The 23,841-nt window shown below is 58.8% G+C and overlaps 3 protein-coding genes across 3 annotated transcripts; 2 read left to right on the top strand and 1 right to left on the bottom strand.

The window, feature by feature from the left end:
• Positions 1-918: 918 nt before the first annotated feature.
• On the top strand, positions 919-6,395 carry SMCR8 (SMCR8-C9orf72 complex subunit). The gene is made up of 2 exons (XM_086472954.1): positions 919-3,254; positions 5,429-6,395. The coding sequence occupies exons 1-2, from the start codon at positions 919-921 to the stop codon at positions 5,880-5,882; spliced, it is 2,790 nt and encodes a 929-aa protein (XP_086329080.1). The 3' UTR covers positions 5,883-6,395.
• A 4,824-nt stretch (positions 6,396-11,219) lies between these two features.
• Positions 11,220-15,592, bottom strand: SHMT1 (serine hydroxymethyltransferase 1). The gene is made up of 11 exons (XM_086472932.1): positions 15,491-15,592; positions 14,784-14,929; positions 14,372-14,487; positions 14,122-14,282; positions 13,887-13,968; positions 13,427-13,639; positions 13,033-13,149; positions 12,547-12,669; positions 12,166-12,282; positions 11,887-11,997; positions 11,220-11,389 (listed from the first exon to the last, which is right to left on the bottom strand). Exons 1-11 carry the CDS (start codon positions 15,590-15,592, stop codon positions 11,220-11,222), a joined length of 1,458 nt encoding a protein of 485 aa, XP_086329058.1.
• A 3,098-nt stretch (positions 15,593-18,690) lies between these two features.
• On the top strand, positions 18,691-19,776 carry LOC104340477 (chemerin-like receptor 1). Its single transcript, XM_009960641.2, has one exon. It carries the CDS (start codon positions 18,691-18,693, stop codon positions 19,774-19,776), a length of 1,086 nt encoding a protein of 361 aa, XP_009958943.1.
• Positions 19,777-23,841: the final 4,065 nt, after the last annotated feature.

Below are 23,841 nucleotides of genomic sequence, written 5' to 3'. Positions count from 1 at the left end.
CGCCGTGTCCCCCGCACGGTCCCTGCTCAGCTTCTAACCGGCGACACCGGGAGGGCCCGGAGCAGCCTCTGCCCTGTGCCCTTCGCGGTACAGCCCCCTCAGAGCTGCACGGAGCTGGAGGGAGCTTCTCCCCACAACCAGCAACAGCTGCCCGGCGGGTTCGGCCCCAGGCAGGGCCCCCCCCGCCCCGCCAAGGCCTCCCCTCAGGTCGGGGCAGGGCCGGCCCTCACCACCACCCACCCCCCCCCCCGGCCTCGGCCGAGCTCTCCCTCACAGGGGCAGCCCCCTCCCCTCCCGGTGTGTCGTTCCCCGCCCTCTCCCCGGGCTCTCTTCACCCACCTCCCTCGCCCCCGCGCTCGCAAACAGCGGCGGGAGGCGGCGCGCTTTCCCTCCCCGTTACGTCCTGCCGTAAAGCGAGAGAACTACAGCTCCCGAGATGCCCCGCGGCGGCCCTCAGGGGTTTCCGCGCGCCGTCCCGCTTCGGTTTGCCATTTCCTCTGGCGACCTCCTCCGTCCCGGGTTAATAACGCCAAGGGACGGCGGCGATTTAAAAGAAAAAACAACCCAAACAAACCGCACGGGAGGGCGGCCGGATGGCGGCTTCACTTCCGGGTGGCGGGGTGAGAGGTCACGGCGTCATGTGACCGCAAGATGGCTGCGGGGCTGCGGTGTCCGTGAGGGCAGGCGGCTGAGCGGGGCCCGGGGAGGCAGCGGGGCCGGCGGTTCCCGGCCATGGCGGAGGAGGCGTGAGGAGGCGGCGGCGGGAGAAGGGGCTGCGGCGGGGGCCCGGCTGCGGACGGGCCGGGGCCGGGGCCGGGGCTGCGGCGGGGCCTCCCGCAGGGCCCGGCGGTGGCGGAGGGGAGCGGGGAGGGAGGGGGGGCCCTCGCTGCTCCATGTCGGTCCCCTCCTGCGGGAAATATGATCAGCGCCCCTGACGTGGTGGCTTTTACCAGAGAGGAGGAGCTGGAGGATGAGCTGTACAGCGAGCCGCCCCTGCCCGAGGAGTACTCGGTGCCGCTCTTCCCCTTCGCCAGCCACGGCGCCAACCCCTGGGCCAAGGTCGCCGGCTCCAAGTTCACCCGGGACTTCATCCTCATCTCCGAGTTCTCGGAGCAAGTGGGGCCTCAGCCCCTGCTGACCATCCCCGATGATGCCAAAGTGTCGGGCACTTTCGATCTCAATTATTTTTCCCTTCGGATCATGTCTGTGGATTACCAGGCTTCCTTCGTGGGGCACCCTCCCGGCTCTGCCTACCCGAAGCTGAACTTCGTGGAGGATTCCAAGGTGGTGCTGGGGGACTCGAAGGAAGGGGCCTTCGCCTACGTCCACCACTTGACTCTGTACGACCTCGAAGCCAGGGGTTTCGTGAGGCCCTTCTGCATGGCGTACATTTCTGCCGACGAGCACAAAATCATGCAGCAGTTCCAGGAACTCTCCGCTGAGTTCTCCAAAGCCTCCGAATGCCTCAAGACGGGGAACAGGAAAGCTTTTGCTAATGAACTGGAAAAGAAACTGAAAGATCTCGACTACACCAGGACTGTCCTGCACAACGAAACCGAGATACAGAAGAAAGCCAACGACAAAGGGTATTACACCACGCAAGCCATCGAGAAGGCCAACGAGCTGGCCAGCGTGGAGAAGTCTATCATCGAGCACCAAGATCTGCTGAAGCAGATCAGGTCGTATCCCTACAGGAAGCTGAAGGAATCCGACTTCCACCCCTACGAGCCGGAGGGTGCGCTGGATCAGGCCGAGGCGGGCTGCGATCAGGACCTGCCTCCCTCCGACCTGGCTGAGCCCGGCGAAACGCGCCTTTACGCCCACGCGCCCTCCTACACCCCCAAGCTCATCAAGGCCAAGTCTGCCAAGTGCTTCGACAAGAAGCTGAAGACGCTGGAGGAACTCTGCGATATTTATTTTTTCACCCAAACCCTTGACCAGTTGCATCAGATCGAGAGGACTTTCAGGGGTGACGTGTGCTACCTCCTGACCGAGCAGATCAGCAGGGCGCTCCTGAAGCAGCAGAGCGTCACGAACTTCCTCTTCGAGGATGTGTCTTTTCTGGATGAAAAGCCACCCGAAAACCAGTACGGTGGCTGCCAGGGGCTCAGCCAAGATGCCATCGATAGAAAGTGTTTGGAGGAGTCCCCCGCTCCTAAAGTGGTCATCAGCCTGGGATCCTACAAGTCCAGCGTGGAGTGTGTGCCCATCAAGATGGAGCAGGAAATCGAGGACACCCAAGACCCCAAAACAGCCGAGTCCGTCCCCTTCGAGCACCAGGACAACCTGGACTATCTCGATGCGGATCTTAAAGGCAGCATCAGCAGCGGGGAGAGCATCGAGGTGCTTGGAACGGAGAAGTCGGCCTCCGGCTTGCCCAAATCGGAGAGCCAGGCCAGCCTGCCCGTCAGCCCCAGCCCCCAGGCGGGCAGGAGCAAGGTGGGCAGCCGGAGGACCGTCAGCGAGGACAGCATCGAGGTTCTCAGCACGTGTCCCTCCGAGGCGCTCATCCCGGAGGATTTCAAAGCGAGCTACCCAAGTGCCATTAACGAGGAGCCGTACGCCGACGATGAAGAGGGAGGCCTTCGTTTCACCCCCAAACTAAACCCCGACGAGCAGGAAGACGTTTCAAAGCAGGAGAACTTAGTGCAGGTTGATTCCACCTGTTGTATCGGGAAGGAGAGTCCCAGCTTCCTCGAGCCTCTGCCAGACCTGGGGCAGAAGCCCTGCGACGAGGACGGGGTGGTCAGGATCCCCCCGCAGCCATCCCGGCAGGCTGAGCAGGGGCTACGCGGGGGGTTCCCCTCCCCCGACGGCATTTCGGGGGGGCTCCTTCCCTACGAGCTTGATTCTCGCTACCTGACGGGCAGCAGGGAGGTCAGTAAGAGCAGCCTGGACGAGTGCTCGGACTCCACGAGCTACATCAGCAGCGCCGCCTCCACGGGCTCCGACAGGACCCCTTCCCCCGCTCACCCCGCCTGCCAGGCGAGCGAAAGGCACAAAAAAAAGGCCGGCCAGAGCGCGCTGCGGTTCATCAGGCAGTATCCCTTCGCTCACCCCGCCATCTACTCCCTGCTCAGCGGGAGGACCCTGGTCGTGCTGGGGGAAGAGGAGGCGATCGTCAAGAAGCTCGTGACGGCGCTCTCCATCTTCGTGCCGAGCTGCGGCGTGGACGCCAAGCCCGTGAAGCACTGGGTCACCTCCCCTCTGCACCTCGTGGATTTCCAGAAGTGGAAGCTGATCGGGCTGCAGAGGTAAATCCGAGGGGCTGTTTGCTTTGTGGGTGTTGAGGGGTACGAGGAAAAACTTCCAGATTTTTCTTTCAGAGGGCGACGGGGGCGCAGGGGAGGTCTCTGTCTGATCGCTCGCGCAGCTGCCGTGAATTTCTGCTTGTGGAAGGGGGGGGTGGATTTGGCTTTATCTCCAGCCTGACTTGAGACTTAATATTTAAAACATCTGCTGGGCACTGGTTTGTACTGGTGGTTTGGCCAGGAGGTTTCCTTCTGGTTTGGGTCTTCACCTGGCAAAGCGTGAGACAGAGACACGAGTCCTGCTGGTTTCCTGGGTGGTCTGATAACCGGCTGCTCCTGGAGTCGCCTTGTGGGCTCTGCATCCCCCTCGTCCTCCCCCAAACCCCTTCTGGCATTCCGAGCTGGCGTTTTGGTTTTGAAACAGCTGCTTGGAGACGGGGAGGGTCTTTCCTTGTGGACCCTCATGAAGAGCTGACGCGCCGTCGATGAGCTTGGGGGGGTCAGCCATGGGAACATCCCCCCACACCTTGGGCCGCGTTGGCCAGGGTGTGCTGGCGGGGGGCTGTGGGGAAGGGGGGGGGCGTGGAGCCTGCGGAGCCGCTGGGCTCTTCGAGGGGGTGCAGATGGGCAGGGACTTATTTATAACCAGCCTTAGCGCAGGGAAAAAAAAAAAAGGTGCGCGGAGCCGTGTGGGCCGCGGCGTTGGAATTGCAGCTCGGATGCCAAGGAAACTTCTGCTGAGGGTGAGGATGATCCCAGGAGCAAACACCCCTTCCCCCACCCCCCCCCACCCCCCCCTTCTGAAACGTGGCTTTGGAGTTCATAGGAGCAAACAGCGATTGCTCAGCTCTCAAAATTTTGGCCCTGCTTTTGTGGCCGGTATGAAAAGGATTTTCTTTGTGCGTGGCCAGGATGCGTTCTGGCGCTTCGGGGGCAGGTATGGCAGGGAATGGTCGTTGCTGGTGTGGAAAACGTGAGTCAGAGCAGCAGCCCATTGCTCAGAGCCAGGCTGGGACAGCTCCTGGCAGAGTGTTTCTGAGCAGCGTGAGCAGGAAAATACAGGAATCTGCTTTCTGGGCTGCCGAGTATTGCGACGCTGGGGCTTGCGGGGGGACAAAATTATCCTGGGCTGGGAGTTTACCATCATCTCTGGGCTCTGCCGACAGCTGCTCCCAGCCTTCTCTGTCTGTCAGCGAGGTTTTTAAAAGCCCTGAGTGTTTACTCGTTGCTCAATGTTCGATGCAATTTTTATAAACAAAAGTAATTAATTTTTTTCTTTTCTTTTTTTTTTTTTTTTTTCCAAGAACTGCTTGTAACGTGTGTCAGTCATTTACGCTCTCCTCCGTGGAATGTTAATGAAGTGTTGAGTTTAACGTGGGTGCTCTCAGCAAACCATTTGTACAAGGGCTTTGGGAAGGAACTGAGAGGCTCAATTAATGATTCCGGTCAGCGCCCTGCGTCTCCTGAGGGCAGACGCTGCCCGGGCACGGGGCAGCCCTTACGCCAGCGGTTGGGGCTCCAAGGTTTGGGGCTGGGAGCTGGGTCTCAGCCAGGTGGCTTTAACCACACAAAACTGAGGAGCAGGAGGTAGAGGTGGCGTGGGTTTGTCATTTGCATTTAAAGAACATTCGTTTAGGCTTGTTGGATAATGTGAACGGGCTGTGGGTTTGCACCTGAGTGAAAAACGCCCAGGCTCAGCCAGGGAATATTCTGGTTTAGGGATGGTTCCCTTTTTTAAAGGCAGGGCAGAAGGTTTGGCTCTGCTCAGGGCTTCAACCACGTCAGAGCAGCTCCGTCCCAAAACAGCCATATGAGAGGGGGGGAAGTGGAGCTCTTGGGGTTTCTGGCTCCTTGTCCCATCCAGAAGCTACCCAGGTTTGCTGCTGTTCACCGGAGGGATCCCATCGCTCCCTCTCGGTGTCGCTAAGGGAGGAAGCGGCCCCGAAGCGCGGTGTGAAGCGGCACACCCCCCCGTGCCGATCGGTGCGCGTGGCGATCCAGGGGCTCGAGGTTTCTTTGAGATCCCACCAGGCTGGAGAGACCATTTGGCCGTTCTCTTCCGCGCCAGACAGAGGCTCTTGTACCAGAAAATCCGCGCAATTCCGGGGGCAGGGCCGCAGTCTGCTGCTTAACCCTCGGGTCCCCTCCAGCCCTGACCTCTCTCCTCGCTGTTGCAGGATGGTGTCGCCGGCTGGGGTGAACGTCCTGCACGCCCTGAGCCGCTACAGCCGCTACATCAGCATTCTGGACGCTGACAGCAAGACTCTCCGCTGCCCGCTGTACAAAGGCACCTTGGTGGCCCGGCTGGCGGATCACCGCACGCAGATCAAGCGAGGGAGCACCTACTATATGCACGTCCAAAGCATCCTCACCCAGCTGTGTTCAAAAGCCTTCCTCTTCACCTTCTGCCACCACTTGCACCTTCCTATCAGCGAAAGGGAACCGGAGGAATCCGTTGCGAATCGCAGGGTGAACTTTCTGAAGCTTCAGCTGGGCCTTGCCAACGAAGATCTCAAAATCGTGCAGTATTTAGCTGAGCTGCTGAAGCTGCAGTACGTTCAGGAACCCGGCCAGAGGGTGAACCCTCTGCTCAGATTTGACTATGTCCCCAGCTTTTTGTACAAAATCTAGCCTGGCGCGGGCTGTCCGCCTGCGTGCTCGGAGTCCGACGAAGCTCATCCGTGCTTGACATTGACGCTGGCTGCAGCAGCTCTCACCCGCCAGGAAGGGGCGAAGAAGCCGATGGGTTTGCAAGTGTCTCTGCTCCCCAGAAACCCGTGTCCGAGGGATGGGATTTCTGTGTGGTTCCCTGTCGCCAAGAACGTGGATGTTCCATCCCGTAAACCACTGGGCACTCTTTAAACGTTAGAAGGGGCGCTGTAGACGTTTAAAGCCTATCGTGGCAGCATCCTGGGGGGAATTAGAGTGTGGAGAGAGAAGTGGGGGCTGTCTTGGGGATCAATACTTACTAGTGTGCAGCCCCCAAAATAACGCAGAGCTCCCACGCTTCTGCCAGAGCCCCTAAAAGCTGTCGGTCCCTTCTGTAGAGCCAGGGCAGAGACCAGAGGGGGGAGGTAAAGGCCACTTGAAGGTTTTTAATCCACCGGTGTCTCACCTGAGTGTAGCTCAGAAGCTCCCTGGCGGGGTGGCAGCTTGCAGTTACCCGTCTGTGCGCCGCAGCGGTGGATGGTGGGTCTCTTCCTGCGTTTTTCTGAGTTTCCTGGGGCTGCCCAGGACTGGGTGGGTGGGGGTACAGTGGAGGCAAACGTGCTTCTCTCCAGAAAGCGTTTGCTGGTTTCTCTCCCCTTTGTTGAAATCTGGCACGTGGAAGGACTCCGTCACGCCGCTGAGCACCGAGGCGCCCGCTGCTGTGAATGTAGAGCACCGTGCCTTGTTCATTTGTCACATCCTATTTGCTGGGCGACCTCTGGGAAGGGGGGGAGGGAGACTGGGAATCCTCAAAGCGTGAGGTCGAGGGCGGCCTTTTAAGGAGAGAGGGGAACTGAACAGCGTGGGGAGGGGGCTCATTTTTAGGTGCTTTTTTCTGCTGGGGGAAAACGAGCAGTGCAATTCAGCTGAAGCTACGCCGCGAGGCAGCAGGCTGGTAGAGCAGTCTGCCTGGCTGCTGCGAGTCTCAGGCTCAGGAGAGGTCGGGGGTGAATGTACTGGGTTCCACGTTGTCTCTGGAATAGCTTCTTTTTATTTTTTCCCTTTTTTTTTGCTTTTTTTTGATTTGTCAGGGAGCTGACTTTTGCGCTTTGCCAAAGCAGGGGCAGCGTCGCTGCGTGCTGCTTCGGGCCGAGCCGTGGTTGTGTCTCGACAACCTCTCCTGGGCAGCTCTGGACGGGGCAGAGCCGCTGCTCTCCGAGCCTCGCTGCCAAGGACTTTCCTTTCGAAGCTTCTGCACCCCTGCCTGTGCCATAAAGGTTGTGCCGCCGGCGTGGTGACGCTCCTGGGTTGCTCCTGTCCGTGCCAAAAGCTTTGTGCCCAGGCAGAGCGCTTCCCTCTGGAGTCTCGTAGGAGCTGCTGCTCCTCAGCCACCGGTCCCGGGCTGCGCTCTGCTCCGTACGGTGCCACGGGGCAGTGGCAGCCCCTGTGGTACTTCGGAGCAAGAAAAGCCTTGCTGGGAAAGTCAGTCTGGGTTTTATTTCTTTTTTAGCGCTCTTCTGGTTGTGGGGTGAGAACAGCTGAGATTGTACTCGATGAGCTGCTCCGTTCTTTGGGAGTTTTTCTTTTAAACATTTGTTTATTGTGATGACGTGAGGCAGCGCTGGAGGTGAATGTGATGTTCCTTCCGTGCCTGGGGTGGTTTCTGTGTAGGGAGGGGTTGGTTCAGACCCCCCTGAAACTTGCTGTGAGAACCTCACTGCTCTGAAACCCACCCCCTCCCGAAGGCAAGGAGGTTCCTGGGGGTGGGGGCTGTCATCCGGCACCAGCATCTTTCGGTTCTGCCGCCGCCGCCTCTTTCTCTTCCCCTGGAAAGGGCTCTCTGGGGCAGGGCGGGAGGTTGAAACCCCCCGGGGCAGAAAGGCTGATTTAAATGTCGGTGTTCCGGGTTGGCTGACAGCCAGGCCGGCTCAGCCGGACAACTTACACTCGTGGTACTCTCCAGAGGGATTTCCGAGGTCGGGGGTTGCTTGTGATGGTGTTTTTAGGTCGCAGCGTGGTGTCGCCTTCGCTGAGCGGTGTGCCTGTGCGCGGGGCCACACGCCTTTAACGTGTGTTTAAAGGCCTTTTCCTTCCCTGGCTGTGCCCTCCCGTCCCACGTGAGCTGGGCCTGCCGCGGAACGACCCGCGGCCGTCGACGGCGCCTGCTCTCTGGAGTGACTCGAGGCGTCCCCTCGTCGGTCCGCGTGCGCCCAAACGGCTTCTACGCTAAAGCTGAGGCGAGATTCCCCCCCGGGGGGAAGAGGCACCTCGGTAAACGAGGCAGTGCAGGTGGCACCGGGCAGAGCGAAGCTGCCTGCGTCCTGCCTGACACGCTGAAGAAGCGCTCAGCACCGGAGTTTTGTTCCCTGCTGGAAAACGACCTGATGCTGTTTGGGTTTGAGGAGGGAGGGATGAATTTTCCCTGCTGACTCACTCACGTCTTCCTCCAGGCTGACAGCGCGGAGCGGCGGAGCGGGCTCGGTGATGAGTGTTGGCTGCTCTCTTAGTCACAGAGGTCTCGACCTGTGGTGTTCAGCTGCGCTCAGAAATGGATAAATAACTCGCTTCTCGTCGCTCCCTCTATCCAACCTGTAGTATCTGATACTCAAGGCTGTGTTGAGCAATACTTGCACTACCACCTGCCTGACCTGCTTCATCTCTCCCCCACGGAGCAGCTCTGATTTGGGAAGATGCCCTGGGGGCTTTGCTGGGACCTCGCCCCGTTTCCAAAACGGGAGCTCTGCGCTATCTGCCGCTCGGTTCTTAAGCAGGAGCTGTGGGGAAACACACCTTGGGGCGCTTGTCCTCCAGAACTGGCTCACGGCAGGGTGACTTGGGGCTCTGGGACAGGGGGAGTGACGTCGGGCTGGGGCACCGCAGTGCAGCCGGAGCCCAGCTTGCCCTCACTGCTCGTGGTGCACGTAACGGCGGCAGAAATTGAGGGGAGTCCGAGTGCAGCTGGTGGTTCGGGAGCTGAATTCCTCATTGCTCAGTAATTTCTCTGTCTGACCTTCCGCTCCTGTACAGTAAGGATCCCTATATCGGCACTTTAAAGACTTTTTCCTCATCTTCACTGTGTTACCTCATAGTTCCCGATATTAGCAGACTTCTAACGAGTTACGATCTTCGCACTAACAGCTCCCGCCCCGCGTCTTGGCACGTGTGTTCGTCGACTCGCGCCGCCGTCCAGCCGTCCTCCCGCCACCAGCAGGGCAGGTTCCTCGCAGCCGCAGCGCCACACTCACCAGCCCTCCCGCGCCCACCCTCCAGCTGCCGGAGCCAGCGGTGCTGCGCTTGGCCGTCGCCTGCTTCCGTGAGTGCTGCCAGCATGCCTCCCGCACGGCCGGCTCGGGCTCCCTCCCGCCTCTCTCTGCTGGCTGCCAGGGCCGGGAGGCTTTAAGCCTGACCGAGAATTCATCAGAGCAAAGGTCTCCCCCGGCTGCCTGGCCGGGAGGGCAGCGCTCCCTTTTCTTCCTCCTCCTGGCCGGGAGGGCAGCGCTCCCTTTTCTTCCTCCTCCTGGCCGGGAGGGCAGCGCTCTCTTTTCTTCCTCCTCCTGGCCGGGAGGGCAGCGCTCCCTTTTCTTCCTCCTCCGCTTTCCTGTGTTGGGAGGCTCTGGCTGCCGGCCCCTGCTCTGCTCTGCTCTACGCCAGCCCGAGGCTTTCAGATCCCACCCCGAGGAGGGTCAGCCATAGGAGTAGGCGATATTAACCCTACACAGGTTTCATTTCTCAGAGAATAGTGCTCGGATTTACTTTCATCCAGTAGCAATCACTTCCAAGCAGCTCCAAAGCTGCCTTGCCTTGACTGGGGAAGTACTGCCTATACTCTAGCAATATTCACCGTTTTGTAAGGGGTGGGAGAGGCGCTTGAGGGGGGAGAGCTGATGGCTTTGGGCCCCCAGGCCAGTTTTTTTGGTCTCCATGGAGTGTGGGGGGGGCCTCTGAGCCCCCGGTCAGGTGGTGGGCGACTGCCCATGCTGCGGATTCAGCGTTTTGGAGAGCTGGGGAGGACGCGGGGCTTGTAGCAGCGCTTTGAAAAGGCTCCTGGCATGAGTTACGATGGGAAATTGGGTGAGCTGCCCGGGCTGGAGGAGAGTGCCTGCTCCGCACGGCGCCCCGGTAGCACGACGTCAGAGCAACAGCCTGTACCCCGCTATCGGAGGGGTCACAAGCCCACTGCACACTGGTCCCCGAGATGCTTTTTTAACTGGAAGGCAGAAACACAGGGTACCCAGTCCCGCTGGCCGCCTCGCTGCCGGCACGGGGATGGGGCTGGGCTTGGGAGCTGCCCCCGAGGGCCGCGAGGAGGCCGTGATGAATTCTCATTTTCAAGCACTGTATCCTCTTACTGCATGTCGAGTTCCGTGTGTGTGCCTGTGCGTGCCGAATGCTTGCGTCAGTAGTTAGAGCGAGTGGGACCGGGAGAAATCCAAGAAGCATGTCTTAGTGTCGTGCTGTAAGTGTTACTGCACAAGAGTTTATCAGATGTTAACACCAAATGACTAGTCTGAGAAATGTACTTTTAAAAAAAAAAAAAAAAAAAATTATTTATTTGGGTTCAGATATTTTTGAAATACAAAAAAAAAAAAAAAAAAAAAATTGGTTGTATTTTTTAAAGCCTATAATTCTTGTCATACGTTGTGGTTAAATTCTTAATTTTACCGTGCTTATTAAAAAATGGTTCTACCTAAGCTTTGTGCTCAGAGAGCTGAGGAAATACCAGAGATGCTGGCGAGGACTGGGTGGTGATCCCGGGATGGTGATCCCGGGAGGGGTGACAGGGACAAGTCTGGACCTTGTCCAAGCCTGCGGAGGCGGAGAGGCACAAGAAAGGGGAGCGGGCTTGTGCAAAGGGGAACCCTCGAGGCTGAAACCAGGGAGGCTTTTACGGCCGTGCGGGCTGGGGTGCAGGTGAGCACAGCGTGCCTGGCCGTGGCGGGGTGCAGCCCGTGTCCCTCCCGGCTGGGTGAAGGCGGGCAGGCCTGCCCAAACCTCTGCTGCTCCCACCGCCAGCGAGAGCGGGAGCCAACCTGGCCGGGGGGCTGAGGGTTTACGTGGTGCTTGGTCCCACTTGAAACGTTGAAGGGTGAAAGGGGTGGTTTCCCCACAGAGGGGGGTGTTGCTCAGGGGGGTCCTGTGCCCCAAATGGGAGGGGAGAGGTGAGGAAGAGCCAAAGAAGGAGCCGCTGCTGCACCGCACCCAGTGCCAGTGGGGAGGTGCTGGGAGAAGGCACTGGGGTGTTGGTCCGGGCTGGGGGTGCCAGCGTGCCTCCATCCTGGGTACTTCTGCGGCCCCCGGAGCGGGCACGGGTGCCTGCCCTTAGAGGACAGGCAGCCCCGGGAGTGGGAAGGTCGCTGCGAAGGCTTCCACCTCTTGCTTCAGTGCCTTCAGCTCCCTCTGATATTTCTCCTCCTCCAGTTTTTCCTTGAATTCCTTCAGCGTGGCCTTGGGACTCATGTCCTTCTGCACACGCAGCGTCAGCTCGATCCCTGCCGGGATGGGAGACGCCTCGGTCAGCCCTGCAACGCCCCTGCCTGCGCCCGCAGCGGGCAGCTGCCGCATCTCGCAGCCCTGCTGCAGGGAGCCTGCGAGGCTGGGCTGTGGGCTTAGCCCTGCGGCACCCCGCAACAGCGCTGGGGCTGCTCCCCGAGACACGTGGGAGGGAAGGAGCAGGGGTTTGAGGGACTTGCTGTCCCTGGGAAACCAGTGTCGGACCCCTGGGGACAACTGGAACTGGACTGGGAAAGGTGCAGGCTTGCAGCCTATGCGGTGGGGAGGGTTTGGCTGCTCCCAGCTGTGACCAGATGTCCTCTCCCACATCCAGACGTGCAGGTTGGGACAGTTACTCCTCCCTTGTGTGTGTCTTTTCCCTCGCCAGCTGCTGGGGAAGCCGCCCAGCTTGTGCCTCCTTGCCTGGAGGAGCTGCCCTGGCTCGGGGCTGCTGCTGGAGCCGAGACTCAGCCCTGTCGGCATCCCCTGGCCTCACCTCTGTGGATGTACTGGGCCACCATGCGGAAGTCATCCTGCTGGAAGCCGCGGGAGGTGAGCGCCGGGGTCCCAAACCGCAGGCCGCTGGGGCGCAGGGCGCTGACATCACCTGCACCAGAACAAGTCACTCGTGACCCAACCAGGTACCGAAACTGCCGCGTGTGGCAGCTCGGCAGCGCCCAGGGTGGAGTGGGAGCCCTGGAGGAAGCCCCGCACAGGCCGTGGGAGATCCCCAGGGTGCGGGGCAGGACGCGGCGGAGCTTGTGGGATCCCTCACCGGGGCACGTGTTCTTGTTGCAAGCGATGGAGCAGATCTCCAGCACCCGCTCGGCCCGACCGCCGTCCGTGCCTCTGTTGCGCAGGTCCAGGAGAATCAGGTGGTTGTCGGAGCCCCCTGCAAAGGGAAGGGTTTGGTGAGGGATGTGGGATGGGGGGGTTAAACGCTACTCCCACGTGAAACTTTGGCGAAAAAGGCTTGGGATTGCACCGGGGCCTGCCCCTGGTTTTGGGGGCAGAAGGGGGCCTGCGTCAAAGTGGAGGTCCTGAGGAATTGCGGCAGCGGAGCCCTGCCCGTCGCGTCCGTCCACGTGCTGCCCTCGTGGCCTGGCTCGCACCCAGGGGGGGTCAGCCCCATCCCACCACCAAGACCTGTCCTCACCCGTGACGATGTCGTAGCCCAGCTCCATCAGCGCCGCCGAAAGGGCCTTGCAGTTCGCCACCACCTGCTGCTGGTAGGCCTTGAACTCGGGCGTCATGGCCTGCCGCAGTGCCACGGCGACCCCTGGGGAGGGAGGCAGACCGGGGTGAGTCTTGGGGGGCTCCCGCCGGGAGAGGTGGCGGGGATGTGCGGCACCACCAGCAGAAGTCATCCTGGAAGCTGGGCAAACTGATGGACAGTCCCTTCCCCTGACCAGGCTGGCGGTGTCACCACGAGCCAAAAGGCAGCATGGGACAAGCCTGGTGGCTCCTCGGGCAATGCCGGATCAAGCCAACTGCTCTTTGCCGTGGTATCTCCAGGCTGCGAGCCCCTCGGGGCAGCTGGAGCCCCCCGCGCTGCTGCTGGGGGTCAGAGCCCAGCCAGGCTCTCTCTGCCGGCTCCCTTTGCCCTCCCGGAGCTTGCGGCCAGCCCGGCACAGACGTGTACCTGCAATGGCGTGGTTGTGCGGGCCTCCCTGCAGCCCGGGGAAGACCGCCTGGTTGATGAGGCTCTCCAGGTTGTAGAGGGTTTCCTTGCCTGTCTTGGGGTCCACGCTGCGGGTCCCTGTGGGAGGGGAGGGCAGGGTCACTCATGAGGCAGCACAGACGCCCTTCTCCCGTGAGCTGCTTTCACCCCCTGGCCTCTCAGAGCAGGGGTGGTGGTTGCTCTTCTTCCAATCTGGGCCACAGTTTGGCTCTGGGAAGCTCCCTAGATGCTCCCAGGAGGCCCCAGACCTTCCTGCCCTCCCTCCTTCCCAGCTAGAGCAGGAAGGAACTTTAACTCGCAGTCCCCCCGGGGCTGCAGGGAGCGTTCCTCCCAGCTCCCCAGCCAGGTCAGGCACCTTTGCGGTAGAAGATCATGCCGGCCCTGCAGCCCCGCAAGGTCTTGTGGGTGGTGGTGGAGACGATGTCGCAGTAGTCGAAGGGGGAGGGCACCACGCCGGCAGCCACCAGCCCGCTGATGTGGGCCATGTCGGCCATGAGATAAGCGCTGTTGGCGTCAGCAATCTTCCGCATGCGGGCATAGTCCAGGTTGCGCGAGTAGCAGCTGACCCCTGCAGGGAGAAGGCACGTGGAGGGGACAGGAGCAGATGCGTGAGGACCCTGGGACAGACCCAAGTCCACCCCTTCAATGGGGACAGCCCAGTTGGGGACAGCCCACAAGCTCACGCCAGTGTGGGTGTGTTAGAGGTCTCCTCCTGGCGCTGAAGCGTTTGGGCTTACCACGGTGCTACTGGCTTCAGGGAGCCACCTTCCCCCAGGGTGTGTCACCAGGGAGGTGGGTAAGGGTTTGAGCCTTACCTGCTATGATCAGCTTGGGGTGGAAGAGGCGGGCGTTCTCCTCCAGTTGGTCGTAGTCGATGTAGCCGGTCTTGGGGTTGACCTGGGAGAGGAAGAGAAGGGTTCAGCCACCTTGGTGCGGGTGAAGATGACATCTCGCAGGAGCAGGTGCCAGGACTGTGACGCCAGTACTCTTAAGAGGCACCAACACCGATGAGGACGGCATCCTGCCTCCAGCTGGAGCAGCTCTCTTTACCTTGTAGGGCATGGACTCGAAGAAGACGGAGGTGGCAGAGATCTTCTTCTTGTCCGTCATGAAGCCGTGGGTGAGGTGGCCCCCATCGGGCAGGTCCAGCCCCATGATCCTGCCGTGGGGCTCCACCAGGGCCGTGTACACCGCAAAATTTGCGGGTGACCCTGCAGCGAGAGCACACCGGGCCGGTTATGAGTGCCAGGACACATGGGGGCTGGTGCAGCCGGCCTGGCTCTCCTGAGCACCCCATTACCTGAGTAAGGCTGGACGTTGACACCCCACTTCTGGGGGTCGAGCTGGTAGGCCTGCAGGGCTCGCTTCTGGCACAGCCTTTCCAGCTCATCTACGAACTCCGTCCCGCCGTAGTACCTGCCGGTAAAGGACGGGGCAGGGGTTAAACCCAAGCTTTACCACTTCGAACAGTCCCTGTGACCAAGCTGGGGAGAAACCGGGGTCATGCCATGTTTGTGGGACAGCAGCTGCTGAGATGATTCCATGTGTGGCCAAGGATGGAAGCGGAGAGGGTCAGATCCTGCCTTGGAGGAGCTTGGCAGCCAGGGCAAGGACATCGCTTCCTTCCCAGAGGTGACGTCTGGCGGCGTGGGTGGTTCCTTTCCCTCCCTGTGAGGGTTTGGGTTGGGTGGAACTCAGCCCCAGCCCCTTACCTCTGTCCTGGGTAGCCCTCGGAGTATTTGTTGTTCATGCAGGATCCCAGGGCCTCCAGGACTGCTCGGCTGGCAAAGTTCTCCGACGCAATTAGCTCCAGCCCCAGCCTCTGCCGCTGCTTCTCCTTCTTGATGATGCTGTGCACCTTTGGGAGGGGAGAGAAACAGCTTCACCCATGCCGGCTCTGCACGGAGACACGGATGCTCCGCCACAGGGGATGTACCCTCAGAGGGGACAGGGCATGGAGAGGGGCCTGGAAAGGTGCTAGAGAAGGGAGATGCCATCCCTTCTCGGTACAGCTGATCCCAAACAGTTCATATGTCCAGTCACAGGCTGTGTTTTGGGTTTCTTCCTGCCAGAAAGCTGCCAGATAATTCAGCTGTCATTTGGGCTCCAGAGTCAAGGGCAACGACCAGGTGGCCTGGCAGGGTGGCTGCTCTGGTGTGGACATCAGAGCTCCTCAAGCAGAGGGGTATGAGCAACAGATGCGAAGTTAAGACCACGTTATCTGCAGATGGTCGGAGGATCCCCATCCTCTCCCTGTCTTGCTGCAGGCAGAGAGGGCACAGAGGGTGGATGGGTCGCACCAGCTCAGCCTTGGAATGTCTCCCTGCCATATCCCTCGCTCGAGGAGGTCAACAGCCCCACGGCTGCCCAGGGGATGAACGAAGCAGCTGCTGGGTAGGGGCCAGGAAGGGACTCTCACCTCCGGGTCATTGCTGTCAAGCGGCTCCATTACCATCCTGTTATGGGAGGCCCAGAGCTCTGCACTGGGAAGGTCCCTGTTGCCCTGTGTTGAGTTTGCCATCCTCCTGACGAGTCCAAGGTCACCTGCCAGCGGAGAGGGGAGTTTGTGGGATGGCAGTGGGGCTGGGTGCCACCGCACTGCATCCCTGCGTGCTGCCTGCTCCCATCCCGCGTCTTCCTCGGAAGCACGGAGGGACCAGCCATGGGCTGGGGCCCGTTGGGTGAGGAAGACACAGACAACTGTCAGGCTTCCCCCGCTGATTGAAGACCAGTTCATTAATTATAGTGCTTTGATAATTTCTGATACTCTCCCATCACTGCCCTGCCTGGGCTCCCCCCACCCAGCTCTGCAGCACCTGGCCAGACACTTGGGGACAGGGGGAACCTGCATGTGGACCAACATGAGCGCTGCCATTCCCTCTCGCTCCTGTATATCCATGAGTCTTGGGGCTTCTAGGAAATGCTAGCAAACACCCTCACAGACAGAAGAGCATCTTATTAAAACCGTTGCTTAATTTCCAGGGCAGTGAAGTGATCAGACCTCAATTTTAATGCACGTTGCATTCCCCAGCACACTTAAACCTCTCGGCTGCTTTCCCTTGTGTGTAGCCACAAGGTCAGGGTCCTGCCCCAAAGCCTAACTGAGGCTACCACGGCTTGTGGAGCTGGGCCCTGAGAGGCCTCAGCTTAACTCCACGACACGTGTGATGCCCAGACCTGGCAGCAGCCCTCTGGCCCCATCAGTGCCACCGCTGCTGGCATTATAATGCAGAGCACAAGCTCCTGGGCAGGCATGACAGCCCAGCTTCTGCCTTGACTGAGAACAATGCATCTTTTTACCCATTAACCCTGCAAGGCCAGTGAAGGGCCGTGAGCAGGTTATTAAGCAACTGCCCTTAGTTTGCTTGCGCCAAGCTGCTGAAGTCTGTTCAGTGTGGGCCTGCTGAGCACTGCCCTCGCTGCGCAGGGATGCTCGGCCACCCTCCTGCCCAAGGCCGGGGCCTCGCTAGCAGGGAGGGAATCCTGGGATAGGGAAAAGGCTGCGAGGGAAAGGGGAGGGGGCAGCACTGGGGCTTGGAGCAGGATGGCTCAGTCCCGTGTGGGTGTCGCCCAGCACAGGTCACAGCAGTACTGGCACCCAGGCAAACCTGCAGAAGGCTCGAGGGTGGCCAGAGCTCCCCCTTCCCCAGCCAGGATAAGACCCCTACTTCCACCCAAATCCCAGCCCTGAGGCTCCATCCCCGCCTGGCTCTGCGCTCCCCCGGATCCCGGCTCCAGCACCACCCACATTTCTGAGAGGTTCCCGCTGACTCGCTCCCCTTCCCGGCTCTCATCCCGCAGCGGCACGGCACGGCACGGCACGGCACGGCACGGCACGGCACGGCACGGCACGGCACGGCACGGCACGGCACGGCACGGCACGGCACGGCACGGCACGGCACGGCACGGCACGGCACGGCACGGCCTGCCCTTCCCGGCCCCGCACGCCCTGTCCCGGCTTCGCCCCGCTCCGGGCCCCGCACGGCCCCTACCCGCCTGCCGCACCGCAGCCCGGTCCCGGTCGCGCTCCGCCACCGCGCGGGAGCCCGCGCTCCTACCATAGACCACTCAGACACGCCCCTCCGCGCCTCGACCAATCAACGCCTCGCTCCTCCCCGGTAAAGCTAGCTGTGGGGAACCCCGCTCCGGATGTATCTGGGCCAATCAGCGGCGCGTTCTTCCCTCACCTCGAGTCCTATTGGCCCGCGCTGAGGCGGGGCTGGCAGCACGTGGCGCTGGGGGGCACGGGTGACCTTGCCCTTAGCGGGCGGGGGCTCCGCTGCCGTCACCCCTGCTCTGTCGTCACCCCTCTGTCGTCACCCCGCTGCCGTCACACCGCAGCTCCAGCTCTGCCTGCCGTGCGCCCCAGGGGGGCTCTCCCCCAGCCCTGGGGTGTTCCCAGAGACCCGGGGGTGCCTCTCACCTCCCCCAGAGGAGAGGAACCAGCGGGCAGGGAGCGCTGCCAGCCACCCCCAGTGCCCTCCGCCCCGGCCGGGCTGCTCGAGGCGAGCAGGCATGGCAGGCCGCGGCACGGGGTGGCAGCACCGGTGTGGCACGGGGAGCGGAGCCTTCTCCATCCCCCCTCCCCGCGGCAGGGCAGCCCCGGTGCCCGGCAGGGTGGCCGGGTGCTTGGGAGGAAGGACGCTGCCTTGGGGGGGTGAGTGGTGCGGGCAGGAGAGGGGCCGGGTTTTCCTGGTGCTTCGACTCCCCGTTAGCAGATGGGTTTGGCCAACCGTGAGCCTGCGACGGCCAGGGCGTCAGGGGTTAAATCAACACACCACAGATTGAGGAAGAAGATTAGGGAATAAGGGATCCTACTAAATTCCTCGTGATGCCAAGCCATGGGAAAATGGAATGAGGCAGCGTGAGTCACCCTGGAGAGGAGCGGCGTCTCAAAGGGGAGTCAGCCAGGAGGCGAGACCACCCGCTGCGGGCAGAGCGGTGAAGGAGTGCGGCGATTAGAGAGCACGTCCCTGGAAGGTACTTGTTGAACCGTCTTTTGACTCAATCCTTATCAATCTAGATGGGTTTTGTGCTTATTCTGTCGTTGGTCATCCCAAGAGGACTCATCATGGCTGAGGGATTTGGGTGTCCATGGCTCTGCTGCTGCCTCTCAGTGACAGTGGGCTGGCGGTCAGGGTGGGTGACAAGCTTTGCAGGGAGCCAGGGACTTCCCATGAGATGCATAATTGGTTGTGTCCTGCTGGATCCCTGGGTTTCCGCTGGTAGCAGTGGGACTCAGAGTTGTCCCCATGGTGGCTGAGCTTCTGTTCAAATGTCTCCCTAACCTGTTGGTACCATCCCTTCTGGGAGATGTTCAGGATCAGATCAACCCAGGATATTCACAGCCTCTCCTCTTCCCTGTGTCTTGGTTCCCTGGGATCTTGCTCAGATGGCTTAAATTCCTCGGCTGTTACAAATATTTATCTGCTGTTCTGAAGCCCTGAAGATGCTATAGAGAAGGACGGTCATTACGAAGTGATATGAAGTGGAAATTCTGGCTTTATATATACATTTTTTGTACAGTTGCTAGCAAAGATTTTCACCTCCCCAAGCCGTGGGAGCTGCAGGCAATAGCGGTGTGTGCTGTTATGATTTCAGGACTCCGGCTTGCTCGTGATGGAGAGTGTCTCTTCTTCCTCTTCACCCTTCTCTGCCAGTTCCCCCACCGTGCAGTCTGAGAACGCCACAGCCCACGACTACTACTCTGGCCTCCAGAAGAGCATGCACGTCCTCTCCATGGTGGTCTACAGCATCGCCTGTTTGCTGGGGGTGACGGGGAACGGCCTCGTCATCTGGATTGCAGGCTTCAAGATGAAGAAGACGGTGAACTCCGTCTGGTTCCTCAACCTGGCCATTGCTGACTTCATCTTCACCTTTTTCCTGCCCCTCAGCATTGCCTACACCGCCCTGGGCTTCCACTGGCCGTTTGGGAAGCTCCTGTGCAAGCTGAACAGCACCATCGCGTTCCTCAACATGTTCGCCAGTGTCTTCCTCCTGACGGTCATCAGCATGGACCGCTGCGTTTCTGTGGCCTTTCCCGTCTGGTCTCATAACCGCAGGACTCCGGAGCTGGCAGCCAGGATCGCAGTGGGGACGTGGGTCCTGGCTCTCCTCCTCAGCTCCCCGTACCTTGTCTTTCGGGACACTGTGGTGGGTTCCAGGAACGTCACCAGCTGCTATAATAATTTTGCGCTGTCCGATGACTACACGTCCGAGGCAACGCGGAGGCTGTGGAGGATGCGGCATAAGGTGATGATCATAACGCGATTCTTATGCGGGTTCCTCATCCCGTTCACGGTGATTCTCATCTGCTACAGCATCGTTGCTGTCAAGCTGAAAAGAAGGCAGTTAGCCAACTCTGCGAAGCCATACAGAATTATCATTGTTGTCACAGTCTCATTTTTCCTCTGTTACTTCCCCTATCACGTCTTCTCCTTGCTGGAAATATCCAAAAACTCTTCCAGTCATGAGATGAAAATGGCCCTTTACATAGGGATCCCCTTGGTTTCCAGCCTTGCTTTCTTCAACAGCTGCATCAACCCCATCCTGTACGTATTTGTGGGGCCGGATTTCAAGGAGAAGTTTCGCCAGTCCATCCTGTCAACCTTTGAAGGGGCCTTCAGCGAGGAGTCGGTCCTGGGCAGCCTGACCAACAGACGAAAATCCAGGTCTCCTTCGGAAGCAGAGGTCCCGAGGGTCTGAGCAGGCGCCCGTGTGGAGGGGGCAGTTCTTTTCTCTGCAATTTCCCCACATTTCAGAGCTAGAGTCACAGGACTGGGGGCTGCAAAGGGCTGTGCATGCTAATGAAGTGCGATTTGATGATTTGGAGGTATCTCAAACCTACTAGGACTTAATATATTATGGAAATTAAACAACCATCTGGAGCTGCAGCAGGGTGGAAAGTCAAGGTACGTTTTGATCCTTGTTCCACTTCCTTGGCTGCTTTGTTTCCCTGTACCTGTTCCATCCCCTACGGTCCATCATACCTGGCAAAATGTCTCCCTGGCTGGCCGTGCCGGGAGGGCAACCACAGCCTGGGTGGTGGCTGCCAGTTGTCAGCCTTGGCTGCCTCAGAGCTGCTGATCTGTCACAGCTTCCACTTTTTAACAGGGCGCCCTTTACAACATTCGCCGGGTGTGCAACTCCGCTGGCAGAGCTCTCTTCCCTTTCCTCTCCTCCTGGGGCTCCCAAGGAGGGAGATCTTGGGCGCTCTCCATGCTGCCACCCAGCCCAGGGTCACCTTGTACGCGCTCAGGGGAGGCCTTTGGGGGAGAAATCTTTGCATCTCCATGGGGTCCATCTGCCTGCAGTGCTTTTGCGCATGGTGAGCCCAGGGGAAATTTTCTTCCTGGCCTTTACCAGACTTTCCTGGCAGCTCATCCTTGCCGGGGTTCCACCAGGGGGGCAAAATTGGGTGCAGCTGCACCACCGGAGTGTGGCTGTGCCAGAGGTGTACGGCTCTGACAGCGTTTTGGCTGTCCTGAGGAGAAAAGGAGGGAGGGGAGAGCTATTCCGTAAGTCCCTTGTAGTAAAATCAGTAAAGAAAATGCAAAGATCCTTTCCCATGGATCATTCCATGGGCTGCTAAAGCTTAAGGAGAAAATAATTCTAAAAAAGCAGCTTGAAGGTGCAGTGGGATCCATCCAGAGGCACTCTTACACCTGCATGTTTTAAAGAAATAGGCTTAAATGAAATGGCTGTATGTATTTTTGTAGGGTCTGGAATAGCTAGTTAAGACACTCATCTTTTCTCTCCCCAGATGTGTGGCAAGAGAAATTATTGGTTGTGCTCCAGTTACTCAGGTTTGATGTACAGCGTAACTATTTCTGAGTAATGCTTGTCTGTGTTCGTGTCTGACATGTTTCCAGCCCTTAAATAGCAGAGATCTGACATTTTGTACTGTTGGTGAATGAATATTAAATCCCAATAAACTTATGTAAAACATACCCAGCCTGTTGTGTTGCCTGTGTGATAAAACGCTTGTTGATCCAACCTGACCAAGCATGCTCAGCTTCGGTAATAGAACAACGAGATAAAAAGATTAAACACCCAGAATTTGGAAGCAAACCGCTGCCATTAGCAGCAACTCTCATGATCAGGACTTGACCTGGGTGTGGGGACTGGCCTGGGACACTCTGCCCATGTGGGTCCCATTGCCAGCCCGCAGTTCTGGCGTATCGGTGGGTTTTGGATCTTTTAGTACATTTGAAGATTGGTTGTTCAGAGAAGAAAGAAGAGCAAGTGTGGCTGAGCTGGGTCCGGTCAAGTTTCACATCTGCTCAGGATGGAGATGGTGGGGGTTTTCTTCCCAGGTTTGATCAGCCTCTAAACTGCTTTGATTTTCATAAGTAGAAAATGTTGGTCGCGTAAAAGGGAACGGCAGCGTTGAGGTGCTGCCATTCCCATCCTAGGGAGCTGAACGAGCAGGTGACTGTATCGCACCTCTCTCTCCTGGCTTGCCCAATCTGCCTGTAAAATGACCCAAGCCACCTCCATTTGTCCCTTTCCTTCTGCCAGAAACCTGCCCTGGAGCCTCACTGCTCCGGGGGCTGGAAAATTTCTGACTCCCAACCTGAACGGACGAATTTACACGTAGCTCACTAGTCTGCGTGGATGACGCTACCAAGCGAGAGCTGTCACTTGAACATGTTGGGGATTAATTATGGGTCTGCTGGGCCATGCAATATTAAATGAAGGTCGTGATCCTACAGGCATGCATGTACTTAACCTTAAATTCATGCATAAACCCGCTGAGAACAGGGAATGTAACGAGACCATCCATATGTCAAGCATGAGCGAACAGAGAGATTTACCCTTTGCCACAAATTGCTGCCTGTCATCCAGATAAAACTGCAATGTTTGCTATGCAGCACGCAACTCCAGGGCTATTTACTTGCTCCGGGTGGTAAACTGCAGCATCGATTGCCGTGTCAAGGTTGGGCAGACCGGCGTTTGCTCTTTCTGGTTTTCCTTATCTGTTTGCAGAGCCCACGTAATTCCTTGTGACAAGAGTCTCTGAGCGTGTTGGATCAAGGCCTTGGACTCCTGTCGTGCCTCTCTCCTCAGCCCGGCACCCTTGAAGGTCAGGACTCGGTGGGTACAGGGTTCCCATAGGACAGCATGATTTAAATGAAGCAGAGTGTCTGGGTGATCTAAGGAATTACGACTGGAATACCGGTAGGTAATTAACCTGCAGAGCCCCATCTCCTCCTGGGCATCCCAGCCAAGCCCAGCACGCCTTTCATGCAGCAGCTCTGTTTCATCAGCTGACCCCATCCGACTCCAGACCTGAGACCACGCCGCTTATCTTGCAATATCCCTCCCAGAAGTTACCTCCACTCCAAGCGGCACGTTATTATGCCTGAGCCAAACAACGTGTCTTTACAAAGTCGAACGTCTCCCTGCATGACGGAGAGGGGCCCGAGAAAGCTTGCAGCCAGCCATTCCCGAGAGCACTGCCTGGAATACCGTTGGGAGCAAAAAAAAGGGGGGAGCGAATGTTTTATCGATGGTAATGGCCATTGCTGTGAGACAGAGATGGGTCTGACATCCTGGGTGCGATCCCCAGCCTTTGTGCAACGAGAAGCCGTGCTGACATCAATACGAGGTCAGGCTGCCAAGGGACTGGTTCCAAGACAAATCGCCCGTTGTATCCAATTCCCTCATGTTCAGACTATCTCATTATCGCAGTGATAGTTGTGATAGTCCCTCATGCCCAACTAGGAGGCAGGCTGTTCATTCTCTCTGATACTTGCGTTTGTCACGCACTTAGCTAGAAAAGCTTGACTGAAAGAAAAAAAAAAAAAAGGAATTTTTTTTTTTTTTTTCCCAAAGGCATGCAAACAATCCAAAGAGGTTGAACGACTCTTTTGGCAGCTGTGCCCCCCCTCTGACTCAGCTTTGCTCTCAAGGCTCTTTCAGATGCGGTCAGATGGGTGGAACAGCCTGAACATCCCCCCCCCCGCCCCCCCTTGGTATTTGCAGTCATTGAGAAAGGTGCTGAACCCACCGCCCCGCCGGCGCGAGGCCCTCATTGGTCCCGCGGAGGGGCCGATCCGGCAGCCGCGCTCGTACAAACAGCGGGATGGGGCGGGCAGAGCCGTTGGGGCGTGCGGGGTTCAGGCAGAGCCATCGGGGCGTGCGGGGTTCAGGCAGAGCCACCGGGGCGTGCGGGGTTCAGGCTGTGCATGGGGGAGCCTTAGCTGAGAGAATAAGCGCGTTTAGCTAGTCGGAGCGTTTGGTATGAGTTAGCAGGCCAGGGGGAGCAGCCTGATGAGGTCATTAGTACTTTGGTGTTGGGCAAGGTAAATACAGAGTCACCAAAACATCTTGGTGAAGAGCTCAGAAAGACTCAGGAGGTGATTTTGGGCTAGAGGTTTTGTCACAGACTGCGCCTTCTGAGTGTAGAAACTGCGCTGGCCAGAGCTGCCCTCCAAGGAAGGTAGCAAGGGACGGTGATACTTCACTAGCTGGCACAGACGGGAAGAATTATGTCACGGGGCCAGTTTGGGTGAGGGATGACAGACCTCCGTATGCTGAAAAGAGAAGTGGCAGAATGCAATTGCAGTGTCCTGTCCTGATTCAATCACAGGCCTAAGTGGCACCGGATCAGCGTTACAGTTCTGGTCAGACTAGGGCCTGGCAGGATGGTAAGGTGTTCTTGTATCTTTAGTGCAAGAGAAAATAACTCTGGTGTTTTAATCACGCTGAGGGACACCCATGGTGCAACTGGGTCTTGTGACCCAGCTGCTTCTGTAACAAAGAGAG

Source organism: Leptosomus discolor, chromosome 14 (genome assembly GCF_034619465.1).
Source record: "Leptosomus discolor isolate bLepDis1 chromosome 14, bLepDis1.hap2, whole genome shotgun sequence".
NCBI classification, from domain to species: domain Eukaryota; kingdom Metazoa; phylum Chordata; class Aves; order Leptosomiformes; family Leptosomidae; genus Leptosomus; species Leptosomus discolor.
This window is presented reverse-complemented; position numbering and strand designations above follow the sequence as displayed.